We start from the raw sequence: 16315 nt of genomic DNA on the forward strand, positions 1-16315 counted from the left end.
TAACTCCATACCATTTCTCTACGCAGATATGACACGAAAATAGTAGCAATAGACTAATCAGTTAATTCTTAACTACAAAGCTTATTAATCACCTGAAGAATTGAACAAAATGGTGCGAACTCAACTTTCTCCAAGTTAATCCGTCTACATTTGCGATCTACATTTGTGTAGATTTGTGTATATCTACATTTGTGTGGAAGCTACACTTGTGTTCTTTACCTCTAAAACTTCAACCTCCTATCCAGGAATTACGTTTCATTCACTGAAATCGTACGCTGTTAAGCGACGCTTCTTCCTATAGGTCTTATTTTAGACTCCAACCGAAAGTATTGTAGACCCAGTTTGCACCTAAAGCAATAAATTGACCTGTGGAATAAAAATCTTAATAAAAGCGCGACGATACTTTTGCCATAAGAATAGATGTTATTGAAAAGAGGTTTATTGGACGTGGGCCGTGCATCCAGAAAGTTCCGCAGAGAAGAGCACTGGTTAAAATCTCGTAGTGCCTCGCACACTGTGTTGGCGATCCTGCTTATGCCTGTATTGTCCTCTTCTACATTACGCTATGTTTAAACTACGCCTTCATCCACAGCCATTTTACTTGTATATCATAACATGATACACATAACATGTATATCACGTTAACATAACATGATATAACATGTAACCCACACATTTACTCCCATTACGCAGTCATTTATAGAACCAAGCCATCCGATTTATCATATTCAATACTTTCCGCGCCAACGTCCTTACACTCCTTCGAGAATATAAAATCCTTCCAGTAACGCTTATGGTTAACTACCCCCTAGTCATCGCGCTGTTCAAGACTGTAAACAAGCTCATTTATATTAATTTATTTTACAAGGTATGTCCTCCTTTATAATTGTAATAACACCAGGTTTGTCTTGAATGACAGCTTTTTGGTACCAGAAGCATGCAATAACTAAGGAAAACAGATGGCCTAATTTACAGCTGTAGCATTATGGAATAATTTTCTAACGATTTAAAACGAAGCATGTTCTTGTTCCAATTAAGAAAAAAAGTTTCTGTTTCTAATAAAACGTTGATACTCCCCATATTTACTATTATACCATTTTGTTGTATGTGAATACCTTTTCATCGTCGTGCTTTCTAGTTGCTGTTAATGTACACTCGCCTGTTGCTCATTCCCTTCTGTTCACGTACTTCAAAACAGGAGGTCCCCTCGCAGCCTTGAGCTATGGGGCCTCCTTCTGTATATTCAATCCACCTTTGTAAATAACAAGCATTCTTTTGATTGACTGATTGATTCATTTGCATTATGCTTGCTGAAGTATGATTGTATTGCTGCGACGACATTTCCTTTGTTTCATATTTGCGTCTTCCATTTTGTACGCCCTTATTACTGTGGTCTATAGCCAGAAAAAAAAAAAAGTCAGTCAGTCGCGAAACAACGCTTATGCAGCCTCCAGAAACGACAAAGTCCGGACACGCGCGAGCCCAGTTTGGAATTCCTTTTTTCCCTTTCTTTCTTTCTGAACGCCGCACCAACAGTGAACTTTCTTTTGCCAGCGGCTGCGTTTGCTCTTCTACAGCTGTGATTCGCGCTTCGAGCATCAAGTGTCTCGGTGGCTGCGTCACGTGGGCTCAGATACGCTTCCCGGTGTCACTCTCTGTGCGCGTGTTTTACTCGCGGAGATTTTACGCGCCCATTCCAAACTCGTACTGCTTATCAGCGCAGGGAGGGAAGCGCTTCCCGTAGACGGAGCACGCGTTTGTTTTACGCCTTCCATATAAGCCTCCCCCCTTCTCCGCCGTGACAGTCGTAGACGCGCCGCTACTAAGGTCAGTCGCCGCGCCGCGGAAGCGAGATGTAGCAGCCGGCAGTGCATTTCGCCCAAGCGTCGCCGTAGCGAGATTCCCCCGTACACACAAGGCCACCACTTGAACACGCGGGAGAGACGTTGGACAGCGCAGGATCATGGCCATTGGATCAGGGTAAGAAGCCTCGAGCACCGGCCGGAGGGCTGCTGATCGACACTCGATTGAGATTTGTGCGTGCTTAATATAAACGATCGCCGTACAATGTGATAGCAATAGACGAAAAAGGAAACAACCAGTTTGTCCGTTGATATAATCAGAAGCGCCATAAACTTCTGATGCGACGCCCTTAGATGCGTATGCAGTCAAACGCGACTATGACGAAGCACTTGAGGCCTCGAAAATGCTTTGTTATAAACCGGTCACTTGTAAAGATCGGCACCGTACCGCTCGCGCGTTAGAACAGGCTGAGGACGGTTCAGGGAAAGAGAGAGAATAAACTTTAATAAAAACTGGTCAAGCAGTTTCCCTTCGGGGTCGTTTCTTCAACACTGAGAACACACTATAGGAAGAGTATGTGATGCCTTTCAATTAATATATTCGCGTAGAAATTTTGAAAGAGAACCTAATAATAACGGGAATATTAGGGGTTATAGTTAAACTGTCGTTCTCAAAACATGGTTTGTTATTTGATGTCCGTATTAAGCACGAGAAATAGAGCACACACACACACACACACACACACACACACACACACACACACACACATATATATATATATATATATATATATATATATATATATATATATATATATATATATGTATGTATATATACTCTCGAAGAAGTGAAATGAGATTCTGGAATTATTCTTACAGTTTTCTAGGGAAGATTTTGAAAATCAAAAGGGTTGACATGAATTCGAGAGACACTTGGCGACAGAAGTCGCTGATTTTATTGTGCGAACTTCGTCCAGCGGAACATAGCTGAACTAATGACATTGAAGTTCGCGCCATGCTGCTTGGCGGAACACGGAAGAGACGCACGGTACAGCTGAAGAGCGTCCAATACCCCTATGCCACATACAGGGTTGTCAAGAGAGAGAGAAGAAAGGGGAAAAACAGAGAGTTTAAATAAAAGGGAAAGTCCGGTTTGCTACCCCACGCTTGGAAGAGAGGGGAAGGGGAGGCAAAGGGACAAGAAAAAAGAGATAGAGAATGAAAGCGAGTACAGATACACATTCGGTAGCTGTCACTGCATACAATCATCGCACAGCACAGTAGCACTTGTAGCACTGTAAACATCAGTTCAGGCTACAGCCACTTGTCCAGTTCTGTTGTCTTTAAGAACTGCAACAGATCCTTCGTCACCCTCAACTGCGATGGCTTGTGGTGTCGGCATTCTAAAATAGTTTCCCCTTTTAATGGTATTTGGTCCAAGCGTGCCAGCGCGAATACGAGCGGTCGTCTCTGTAAATTGTAGCGAGGACAGTCACAGAGAAGGTGTTGAAGAGTCCCCTCGCCAGCACAGTCATCACACGAGGCGTCGTTGGCCCATCCGATTCGGAAAGCAAAAGACTTCGTAGAGGCCACTCCTAGCCATATTCGGCAAAGCAGGGTAGCTTCGCGTCGGCAGAGTCCAGCTGGAATGCGAAAGCGAAGAGGAGAGTCTAGGTGATGCAGCCGGTTGCTTCGAAAACTTCATGTGTTTCGTATGGAGAACGTGATATCCTGGGTGAGCATTCGAAGTTTTCTAGCGGCATCTGTCCTTGATAACGATGCTGACTCCTTTTTGTCACATTGAAGAGCCGACCGAGCACGCATTATCGGCGTGCTCGTTGCCTATGACGCTGCACTGACTTGGAAGCCACTGAAATGTCACGCTGTGTCCTTTCTCAGCCAAGGTGTGTATTAGTTCTCTGATCTCGAATACCAGTTGTTCGCGTGGTCCGCGCCGCAGGGATGATAGTAAAGGCTGCAGTGCTGCCTTCGAGTCAGTGAATATGGACCATCTTCGAGGTTGTTCTTGGGAGACGAGTGCCGCGCGAAGAGCTGCGAGTTCCGCAGCCGTCCATGTCATCGTTTGACACGTCTTGAAACTTATAGTAGTGATACTCGCTTGGAAAACCACTGCTGCAGAGGAACACTGGTGAGTTGCTGATCCATCTGCATAAACATGTACGTGGTCGGCGTACCGTTCGTGTGAAAGGGGCAGAAGTAGTTGTTGAAGAGTAGGTGATGATAGCTCAGATTTTTTTTCCGATTCCTGGTACGGTGAGGAGCACTGCAGGTCGAGCCAAACACCATGCAGGAATCGATGGCTTAGGTGCGGGGTGAAGCCTGATGGAAGCGGGTATAATAATCCGAAATTGTAATACAAAATGATGCCTGGGTCGCCAAAGTTAAAATATGAATATACCGCCCCGAAAAAATTGATATCAACGCAAATAATTGCTTGCACAGGTGGCTTGTGCGCCTTGGCGGACACAATTTTCGCGAATAAGCAGAGTCGGCAAACACAGGATTAACCGAAACTTGTTGACTTCCTAAATTCAGTGGTTACGGTTTAATAAGGACACACACACACACACACACACACACACACACACACACACACACACACACACACACACACACACACACATATATATATATATATATATATATATATATATATATATATATATATCGTATCTATGATGGATTCTCTCCACGCTCTCAAGGGCGCAGCCTTCGCCAGTTGGTCACGCTACATATAATAGCTCTGCGGCTGAATCGCACGTGCCCACATTTTGCGCACATTCCCACAAGTCATTTGTTTTTTTTCTGACTCTCGCTCTTCATTGCTTGTGCCGAGAGAGCTATAACGAACAGGTGGCGCTGTTTACAACCGGGACGCGAGTCAACAGCGTTATCCATCGCGCGCACCTGTGCAAGCGAGCGCTGGTTTGTAGTAGGCTTGGCAGGCGGTAAAAAAACAAACCTATGAGATGCACTGGGAGAACCTATTTCGATCGGACGGCTCGAACGGGATGCCAAGAACGTGAGTGGATAAATGCATATATAAAAGCCTAAAGCGTACGCATAAAGCCTATGCACTGTAGTTTTTTTTTTTTTTTGTTCAGTCCGTGTTCTGTTGCTGCCGGTTTTTATGTACGGGGGTGCGCCCCTCTGTCAAGCCAGTCATAGGGTTTTTGGGTGCACCCCTAACATCCCTGATGTTTAAATAAAGGTAGTTGTATACTTCTTGCCCTGTATGGAGGAAGCGGGGATATACACGCAGCGCGTTTTGCAGGAAGGAGGCACTCATACGGTCGCGTGTCATGAGGACTTGCCATTCAGTTTGCCGACTAAGTTTGTCTTCAGTTCTCGCAGTGCATCACTGTGCATGCACGTGACTCTGGTGTTGGACGCATCGTAGTATAATATATATGGTCCTGATGAAGATAAAGATGAATTAAATGAAATTATCGGATTAAACGTGTCAGAACCACGGTCGGATTATGAGGAACGCCGTATAGTGGGAGACTCCGGATCAATTTCGATCACCTGGAGTTCTTTAACGTGCTCCCGATGCACGGTACACGGGCACTTGTACTTCGCCCCCGTCGAAACGCAGCAGCTAGGGATTTGATCTCGGGACCTGCTGCTTAGCAGCGCAACGCCATAGCAGGTAAGCCGCCACGGCGGCTAAGTTGTGTTTTCTTGTCGAAGCGTTGTGTCAGGGCTGAGTCCTTGGTTCGCTCGTTGTTCTGGTCAGTTCGAGTATATACCCATCTCCCTGTGTCGCCCTGGCCTTTTTTCGCACAGTGGTAAATAAGTCCCGTTCATAATTTGTTGTAACCTGTTTACTCTAGAAGTCCGCTATTTATGCTTGGCCTTGCTTGAAATGTCGAAATTATTCTGTAAATGAGCTCCGACACTATAGTGTGTATGTATTGGAGTGGGATTAAACGTTCGCGTCAATTATCGGAATTCGCTCGACATTGTCGCGACTAGGGATAGTGTTGAGGCCAGGAATCCTCCAGGCACGGGAATGAGTGCGTCCGGCAGTAGGGCCGAAAGAAAAGGGTTGATTTTACATCATTTACCGTGACTCCAGGTGCGGAAGCCCACTCCCTGAGGATCACTTTAAACGTCTGAGCTCACTACATGTCTCGGTACACATCGGAACACGTCAGGACACGTCACTGCACGAAAGGTGTCCGCTTTTAAGGCAGTTCATTTCCCTAGGTGTCTAGACTAAGCAATCTGATGACTGTCTCGGCCAATCGCAATCGTCGAATCGTTCGAAAAATCCCACCCATGACGTCGCACCGTTCCGCCGGACTCAGCCTCCAATAGAGAGGTTTAGCGTGCCCGGTATTCAGGTAAACGCAGGTGGATTCAGGAAACGCAGGTGGTAAATATGGGCGGAGGCGCAAACGGGAGCGTCCTGCATGGTGCAGCAACCTGCGTCGCAGAGCTGAAACAGACAAAAACAGGTAATATTGCAGTAACCAAGTGTATTTTGCTTTGCTGCGGGTGTAAATTTTTGGCAACAACACGATTACGCCAGTGCCGAAAATTTGCGTTGCGTTGGCAAGCACACAAATTCCGCCTGCGTTTATCTGAACACCAAACAAGCTAAACCACTCTAATGTTTTGCAATCGCGCGCGCATACGAGGCAACCACGTGGCAATCTGGGAAACCGAAGTCGACGCATATGTTCCCATAAAAATCCTCGACGTTGGCCCCTTGCATCAATTAGTGGGCTCTCCCGTTAATTGTCACGGTGAAGGCTGTCGGGGTCAGGAGACTGGCCTTCGCGGTAGCTACCGCATCCACGGAGGGCGGCGGCTGTTATCGCCTCGAAGTGAGCTCCTTTGTTTGCGCATCGCAGTCTATGTCGGGCCCCGTCGATTGCCGTCTGGGCGGGTGCTGATGAAGGAGCTGCCTTGTGGCAAGTAACTAAGGAATGTCCGTTGCCGTTCTGAGACACGATGAGGAAAGTGGAGGAGGAGGGTATGGTGAAAGCGCGAGAAGGAAAGCGTAGAGCGGCGACGATGGCTATGAGATGGCGCCAGAGTAGCGCGCGTCGTCTAGGAGGTCTTTTGCGTGGGCTGCTGACTCGCGCCCAGGCATCACCCACGCGCTGCCCCTAGCGATCTCCAGATTAGCGAGGCAGTCGTGCCACACTTTGCTCCATTTGCAACGTACCGCACGAGGCAGATTGTCCGAGCCAGCCAATGTATCGCGAAATGAAAACACTTATAGAGGTGCGCTCAAATTTCGCATTAGGGAGTATCGTAATCGTTGGTAGTAGTAGTAGTAAACGACTTTATTGGGGTCCTGAGGAGCTAGGCAGGGGGCCTGCTAAGAGCGTCCCTACCCAGCCGTTGGCTAGTCTGATGTCGGTAATCATCGGTGATTTTTTTTAACCAAGGTACTGCAAAAGATGGTATAAAAAAAATGGCTGTGGCTTAGCTAAGGTTAAGCCCAGGATGCGAAGCATACTAGCCTTTATTTTAACGCGACAGCGTTAAGGAGTTCGTGTCGCAGAAAAGCCGGTGTCGTCGGCGTCGGCGTCGGCTCAGGTGTGCGGCGCTTGCTCAGGCGCACATTTCGTTGTCGCGCCGAACGCTGCGTTGCTCGACGCTCACCGCGTCCGATGCGGGGGCGACGCCGCGAGCGACGGCGTGAGTTGGAGCGCCGTTTCTCCGCTGTCGTGACGTCACGGTGTCACGTGGTATTGAAGGCGACACCGCCGCGCCTGAGGAGCTGGGTTGAGCCCTCGTAATATGCTTCGCATAAAAAGGAAAAGTGCTATGAACGAAATAGGCCGCGTGCGCCATCTTTTCGCATTTTGGCGCTGATATGTTGACAGGCTCGGAGATCGTCGCCATGCAGCTATTCATACTGCGAAAGTTCAACAATCGCCTTCATCTTCCATCGATTAACGAACGGCAAACTTCAACGCGGTGTCACGAGTAAACGAGGTCATGCGAACAACTTGTTGCGTCCTTATGGGGCTGACAGCATGGAGTTAAACCGGAGTACCCGCACTACGGCGTGCCTAATTATCGTATCATGATTTTGCCATATGAAAGCACATTATTTATTTATTTATTGGACGCTGTTGCTGTACAGATTTGACAGACCGGCAGTCACAGTACGTAGTGGGTTGTACATAGAAAGTAATGTTTAAACATCCGTTGTCACATTACATCTTGTTGCAAACAAATGAACGATAACAAACGGAGCTATTGCTGCTGCATTGTTCTTTTTACGTAAGCAACATTACAGCGCCCGCTAAGCTTGGGCAGATACCAGAGTTGCGGAGCGGAGCCCTCCATTTCATTCCCATTGAATTCCAGAGAGCGGAAATCCTCGTGATTCCACTCCTTTTAACTCCCGGAATGGTGAGAGTTGGACAATTCTCACTCCTGGAGTGTCCGAGTTGGTTCACTCCATTCCTCAAATTCCAGTAAATTGAACATTTCCTCCGGAATTGCTATATATATATAGCGAGAAAAAAAAGTTTTTTGAAGTCTTAACAACGTAATAATTAATGCTACGTACTATCATTTTACACAAGAATAAATACGCTTTATGGTTTCTAATTTATTCAAGGCGTTGCTACCTGTAATCTCTCTAATTATTAATCATTCGAGTAAAACAAAGTGCAAAGGAAGCTTATACCGAGACCCTCGCAATAGACAAACGCTACTATTTGACAAACAAACAAGCAAGCAAGGTTAAGATGGCGGTGTTCAAAAATGCTGCTGTCGCATTGAACGAGTTTAGAACCGTGGGAATCGATGAAAGCCAGCGGCATGTTCTTGTGTCACACTTACTGGAATGCTATCGGGCGCCATCTTTCAGCACACCTTGCCGACCGCCTGTCATCGCGCGTTCTGGATACTAGGCACTGTGCGTAAAGACAGAGCGCGTTTTTGAAATCACCGTAGACTCGCGCAAGGTGCAACCGTGTGTGACGTGGCTGTCTTTGGCCAGCATACATTTGTGGTAGGTCAAGCATGCTCTTGCTGAATGGAGCAATAATGTTAAGAAGTTCACGGAAACTAAGGAATTACCTATGTAAGCAACATATGTAACTCCTCAACTAAGAGTTCGAGTTTGGTGTAACTAAGAGTTGCTGTCTTTAAATACACTTCAACGTTAACAAGTAAAGGTTTCCAGGTCATCAGAAATGTACAATGTGTTGAATGCCGTGCTGTTTATAATTACCGCGGCAGAGGAAGTCAGCCTTAGGCGGATACCGAAAGAGCAGCATTGAGTAAAAAGCTAGAAATAAAAAAAAAGGATGGGCCAAGTCTACTTAAAGTCTAATCGGCAAATTTGCCAATTTTGTAATCTCGTTTAAAATAAACACTTAGCGCCCCGGGACTATATGCCTATTCTATTCCAATTCCATTCTGGAATCTCGGGCTTTCATTCCATTCCCATTCCATCTGTTCGACTGGCGCCATGATTTCATTCCCATTCCATTCCAGGTGTTTGAAAATAAGGAATGATTCCGGAATCATTCCAACTCCAGAGTTGCCACTCCGCAGCTCTGCTGCAGACGCTCAATCGCACTTTTTACCGATGTCCATGTTTGCGAATGTGCTTTTGAAGCGAAGGTATGTATGTTTGCCGGCGGTCTAGGCGTCAACAGGTATCAGAACCGGTCAAGCTCAGCCACGGTACTAACGCCAGCAGTTGGATGATTCTTACGTTACTTCGATTATTTCACTGTTAAGGGGTCAGGATTCGGAGTTGATGCGCGTTTAAGCGAATACACACGCATCGCAACAGCCTGCCGTTGCAGCTTGACACCGCGTGACTTGAGCGGTACACGTATTCGAAAGCAGCAGCGCAGCGAAACTGCGCCTGCGACTTGTCGTGCGGCGCAGCTAGTGTTGGCATTCGGCACAGCTGTTTGTCTTTTTTGGCGATAGAAGGTATGCTACGAAGCCTCCCATGCACGAAATTATCCGACATTTCCGCCACAGCGAAGCTCAGGCGAGCAGATACACCGCTGCGGGCTCCGTGGCTTGTACTACCCGAAACCGATCAGCGCGGCACAGAGGGCGCTGTCGGCCGGCGCTTTCGCAGCGCCGCCTGCAGGGTAGCCCGTCACGCCCATAAGCGTTTACGTTGCCTTGCAACTGAAACCAACGCTTAGCAACCTTTCGCAGTGATGCAGGCTTCTGACTTGAGCTATGTGTGTTTTGAAAAAAAAAATGTTAATTCGTCAAGCTTTTAAAAAAACAACGAAAGCTTGCGCTACTATGTCTCAACTTCGTTGCGCCTTCAGGAAGGCGCGCCATAGATGTCTGCCGGAATTGAAGGTCTGGCACTACACAGTGTTCGCATCAAAACTGTTAATAAGGTTTCGTGCACGAAAATAATGAGCACTATAGAGCTGCCTCGTTTGTGTTGGGTTTTCGATTCGAGTGTGTGAACTGAAACTGCGCACCGGCATGGTATACGTGCTGCGAAGACAAGGTGCGAAACAAAGGTGATCGGCAAGCTGGTGGTCAGTATTCGATTCCGAGCGTCACTTTATTTATTCTCTCACCGCGCTGACAGAAGGTGTCAAGCGCATGCACGACGGGTCGCAAAACTATGCTCTGCTTTCTCGCCACGCAAATGCGCAATGCGGCACCTGCGCGCTGAGCGTGTTTTCACTCCCTCGCGTTTCCTTTGCATTGTGCTGCGAGCGTGCTTCCGTGGTAAGTACGGATGGCTTCATTGTTTCAGGAGGCTCTGGCTGGAAAGCACTGCATAGCGACTGTATGGGCGACTTCTAAAAGCGTTGCGTGTGAATACCACAGCCGACGTGTAAATAAAAGCCAAAGTGCGGGAGAGGGACGCACGTGCGATTCAAGGTTAACGCTGTGAAACGGCGACAGCTTATTGGCGAGAGGGCGCGCGGAACCAGCCGTATTTAGCTATACTGCCAATGCGCTGACGCGAGTGTGTGCAGAACACTCTTAGAAAAAAAAAACTGCGTCATATGAGGCTTAGCTTGTTTCCAAACCATCGTGGCATAACGTCCCCGAGAGAAAAGTAGCGAGCGGAGAGCGTTAGAGAAAGTAAACTCAAACAAGTGGAGTGGCGATTATTCTTTGACACGAAAAAAGCCCCAAAGCGTGTGATTTTTTTTTCTTTGAGTATATCATATAGGAATGTAGACCAGCGGTCGTATATGACCGCTCTTCCTTTCTTTTGCTTTTTATTTCGCTTGATAATATCTGCTGTAAGGATGGATTTTCCCGAGCCCTCTAATACTTTAAGTGAATAAGTGGCAATAAAAAATAAGAAAAGCTATAGAACGCATTTTGTGTTTCAGAGTGAATCAAAGTATAACTTTTGTTAACACTGATCTTGCCTTTCGGGTGTTTTCTGTATTTTTATATTTTTATTCAGACTGAAAAAAAATATGTAGGCTCAAATATGTGGCGCGGAAACCTGTGACGTGTTTTCTTTGTTTCTTTTTTTTTGTTCCACTCACAAAACATATTCCTTTTAGCGCGAGAATGGGAAGCTTTCGTGCTTTTAAGTCATGAAGAAAGGAAAAAGACAAAAGCTGGAAACTGCGTAGTTACAACAGAGCAGTACCTCAACATTATATATATTTATATCGTTGCACACACACACACGCGTGCGCGTGGTCGTATAATAATATGACTTTTATCAAAAGATTTTTCGTACGGAAGAGCTCAAATTAAAACGAAGCTCACGTAATGGAAGATAATCCAACAAGAATATTTCAGAGGACTATTATACATGTCACTGTTAGCAACAGTACTCGAGGGTACGAGATCCGAAATTAAATGTTACTTTTACGTGATAAGAATAGCACCCAGTACGTTAGACCGACTACTATTTCGCACGTGGGTTTGGTTTTTATTTCTTCATTCTGTTGTGCCAATCGCTTAGAGAGCGAGCGAGAAATAACCTTTATTTAGGTAGCCGGCAGATTGGTGGCGGGCCAACCCCGCCTAGATGGCGGCGAGAAGCCCTTGGGCTCTGGCGGCATCCTCGGCCTGCTGGAGGGCCAAAAGTTGGCCTTCGGGGGCCGAGCTGAGCAGCACGGTCTCCCGCTGCTTCCCATCCTTAATTTTTCGGCCCTGTCGGGGCGCCCGAGGGCAGGCCCAGATAATGTGATCCAGGTCCGCCCTTTCGTGACAAAATTTGCATCTGGCCGAATATTGTTCTGGATTATAGTGATTATAAGTCACCGGATCTGGATGCGTATTGGTTTGAAGGAGGCGCCATTGCTAAAAAAAAAGTTGTCCCAACTTGTTGCCAACGTTACAATGGATCCTTAGCTTTGCTTATGGCCCCGCATAGCAATGGTGGAACGTGAGTGAAAAAACGAGAATGTACCAGCTGTGTGTGTAGGTATGCTGTCCAGTCAGCACTGTCGCTTTGCCGGGTCATAGACAAGATGGTGGATGGCACTTTGCTGCAACGTCGACAGATATATCGTTTCACATTATGGATACCCAGGGACATTTTGTGTAGCATCTTTAGACAGGAATGCTTGCGGGAAATGCACAGAGTTTTTAAAGAAGATACACCATATAACAATTCAGTTACGCTAAGTTGCGATGGCCTATAGCCAATGACATGACAGTAGATATCTGGAAGGGCCAGCGCCAGGATTAGCCATTTGTCACCACTCCTCTTCGTGATATACGTGATAAGCATAGAATTTACGCTAGAGGAAAATGGGGTTGCTTATAATATGCTGAAGCAAGGTGTCGAGGTGGGCAAGTTCGTTTGGAATAGCAACACACGCTAAATTGGCCATAATATTCCGTATAAATGAGATGCTAGCTGTGTGGTGTATCGGCGTATTGCGGGTTTAATGAGCGTGGATGACATTGTTTTGTTTGTAGATATATAGTCAGCCTCTTGGAAATACATGTGGAAAGCACGGCAAATCTCTGGGATTCAACTTTAACGTAAGGAAATCGAGCCTGCGTAGAAAGAAATGTTGACTCATATTGGAGGACAAAAAATAAACAACACCAACGATAACACTGAGCCACTAAATATTACACTTGCTGTGGACAGCGGCAGAGAAAAGCGTGCTAAATGTCAGGTATACGTAGACAGTGTCTACCGGATAGGAGAAATGCAGATGAAGCTAGATATTACACAATATGGACCAGCAGTAAAATAAATCGGAAAGAAAAATGTCTTGATAACTCAAAGCGCAGTCTGCTACTTTTCGAAGCCTGATCATAATTTCTGAGAAAGCACGACCAACTGAAAGGTTTTTTTTTAATGACTCGTGATTTGATTTGAATTGAATTCTGGGCCTTTGCGTGCCAGAACCACGAGGCCTATAGGCAAACCCTTACCGCCTGGGCTTGGGCACTTTGGAGTGTACGGATGTTAGTTCTGCAGGTATTGGTCAGCACTGCCAAGCTGTACCTAAGAAATTTGAGAAACAGTGTCCGGTACAGTTGGGCGTTATCACGTGTACTAGAGTACCCAGGTTTTTCCTCCAAGAAACTTGAAAAGAGTAAAGATGGCTGTCAGGCGCTTCTTTAGGTAGGCCGCATGTGAACTCCAACAGAGGTCATGGTCGATGATTACCCCTAAAACCCTATACGTCGTTGCAAAAGAGACATTTTGTCCATCGATGGATATGGCGTACGAAGTCATTGGCTTCCTGCTACATATGCACATTCTTCTGGAGAAATCCTGAGGTCTTGTTCCCTAAGGTGTTGATATGAACGTCGCAGATTTCTGCAGCCTTGCACGTTCTTGAGGACGCGTCACACCAGATGCCCTGACGCAGTTGTTAATTAGGGTGAAGTTGTCAATCTATGCCCATGGGCATAGATTGACAACTTCACCCTAATTAACACCAAAGGTCGTGGGCTCGAGCGCCTTAATTAACTCTATCTTAATTGACCATATCATAATTAACTTGGCCACAATTAACACAAAGGTGAAGAGTTAGACTCCCAGCAAAGGACGTGGGTATGAGTGCCTTGATTAACTCTATCTTAAATGAACTGCGCCTTAATTCACATTGCCGCAATTAACACCAAATGTGGTAGGTTTGACTCCCAGCAAAGGTCGTGGATTCGACCCCCAATTTCGGCGATATTGAATTTTGCTGCAATAACGCCGGACGGTCAATTTTTCGATAACGCCGGACAAGAAATTTCTCGACCCATGAGCCACTTGAGGCTTCTGCCTTAATAACAGTTCGCTTCAATTGGGAAATGCAATTCAATTGCAAATGCGTGTTGGTGAAGGTTATAGTAGCATGGGCAAGAGTATTCATGATTACATGTACAGTACTTACTCGCGCAGTTCATCTTTCCTGGTGAAATACGAGGAAATTAGGCACGCTGCGTGTCCCGAGTTCGTTCTCAAAGGTATTAAGATCACTAACACAGGTACACATGACGAATAAAGCCTCCGCCCCCACCCTCCCACTCACCCCTTCCCTTATTAATAAGACATCCAACACACTGCGCTCATCGCGGTAAGGTTCAAGCAATCGCCATACATGAAAGTATTTTAAGGTTATTTGTACTCATGACGGTGCACATACTAATGACGAGCAAAAGAAAGTGCCTGGCCTATGGTAGAGCACAACTATCAGCCTAAAAGAGAAAGAAAGACAGAGAGAGAAAAAGAAATGTTAACGATATGAAAGGCAGGGAAGTCTTCCTAAAGTGCATCCTCTGGTCAGCTACTCTGCGCTGGGGAATAGGGAAAGAAAGAGGAACACGATGGGTGACGATGACGACAGAGACAAGAGGCAAACATATAATGGGCAAGTCTACAACTCTTCCAGCCTCGCTCTTGAGGCCTTCTTTATCAAAAAGAATAGAGATAGGTGTATAAGTGAGTCTTATATCTCAATACTAGATGCCGAATTTGACTTGCGCAACCGCCTTTGATGTGCATGTGCCTGTCCTCTTCTGCTGGGTATGCGCATGCATGACAAGAGGATATATATGTACTGTCCTTCCTTCCATTAAACAGTTGTGAGTAGCGCTTGTCCTTGTCTACCTTTTTTGTTCCGTGTATTTATCGCGCTGAGTTATTACTTCAATTACAACTTAAGAGTTCAATCCCGTACTTTTCAAAAAAATTAATTAGGTCCTGGATGGCCTGATAACTAGACGTGCAGTCACGCCAAGGGCGCAATATAATTTCCTCTGACAGCGGGTGGCTGTCGAGGCGGGCAAGCTCGTGAATCAGCATCTGTCGCACTTACACGTACTGAGGGCAGTCACATGGCGAACGCTTTATAGACTCATGCACATGGCACAGCTCAGTCTGGTGACTCACCGTGTCTCATCAAGTGCACGTGACCACGCGTACTCACCGCTTGCAGCCCAAGTCTATGCAAAAGACTGGCACAGCTGGGCCAAATTTTTGATGGTATCCTAAATGTTTTGTTAGGGTGGTAGTCTCTGGAGGCAATTGTGACTATGTTCCGGATGGTTCGTGTGATTTTCTTTCACATATAATGTAAGACTTCAGAGAAGACAGTCGGAGTTCGCTCTTGCAAATGGAATTGTAAGCATTGACGGAGTCTTCGGGAGCTTTGTTCGCTTCGGTATCGGGCAGTTCCTTGCCACGTGGACGACAGTGACCAACAATTCTTTGCTTTGCGTTTTCTTCCGCTAGAGTGTGCCGCTTGGCAGTGCGAATAGCCGACACTCTGTAGGGGGCTTCCTTTATTACATCTCTAAGTAGAATTGTTCTCTCTCTCTCTGGCTTTTTTATATTCCCCATTTTCCCTTCTCCCACTGTAGGGTAGTCAACCAGACGCCTTTTCGGTTAGCAACCCTGCTTTCTTTCCTTTTGTCCCTCTCTTTCTTTCTCTCTTTCTCTTTCTTCTATGTAGCTGCAGATACGATTTCGCATTTCGCAGCCTCAAAGGAACACAGAACAACTGCATACGCTTTTTGCGCCGCACTGAGCGGCGATCCTGCGCGAGCAAGGAGTGGCTTTACCGCGTTCCTTTGAAGCACAAGATGGCGGACGTTGGCGCAAATCTGTCGCCCTGAAGAACCACATACAAAAGCACTAGTTGCGCCTCAGCTGACAAGGCAAAATGGAAGTACGAGGCCGTAAACATTTCGCGCCCCAACACCGGATACGGCGGTCTAAATTGCGGAAGCAGCGCAGGTGCGCTTTTGCTGCCATTGTTTTCGTTCAGAAGACGCTGTGACATGCCACATGGCTCACGTCGTTGCTTCCTTTTGCACGTGAACAGCACACTTTCCTGATAGGTGGCGCCGGTCTGATCTGCATCCATCCGCCTTTTTTTCTTTCCCTTTTCTTTCCCTGACGTTGAGATAACGCGCTACTGCCGTCGCACGCGCAAGAAGAGAAAAGAGACAAAAAGAAAGCTTTTTAGACCGCGAGACGCCTTCGCTGATCCAGGCGAAGATGACAGAAATACCATTCGCGATGAGACAGCCAAGTGACGACGTTCCAAATCTAGCTGACAATACACCTAGAATATTTTTCC

The 16315-nt window shown here is 46.4% G+C and overlaps 1 protein-coding gene across 1 annotated transcript in view; it reads left to right on the plus strand.

Annotated features, from left to right (window-relative positions):
• Positions 1 to 1848: 1848 nt before the first annotated feature.
• The window catches only part of LOC135896974 (potassium/sodium hyperpolarization-activated cyclic nucleotide-gated channel 2-like), a 55000-nt gene continuing 40533 nt past the window's right edge, over positions 1849 to 16315 (plus strand). Inside the window, exon 1 of the mRNA XM_065425539.2 lies at positions 1849 to 1980. Within this exon, the coding sequence (XP_065281611.2) occupies positions 1964 to 1980 (17 nt within the window). The 5' untranslated portion in view covers positions 1849 to 1963. The remainder of the gene's footprint in view (positions 1981 to 16315) is intronic.

Source organism: Dermacentor albipictus, chromosome 1 (genome assembly GCF_038994185.2).
Source record: "Dermacentor albipictus isolate Rhodes 1998 colony chromosome 1, USDA_Dalb.pri_finalv2, whole genome shotgun sequence".
NCBI lineage: Eukaryota > Metazoa > Arthropoda > Arachnida > Ixodida > Ixodidae > Dermacentor > Dermacentor albipictus.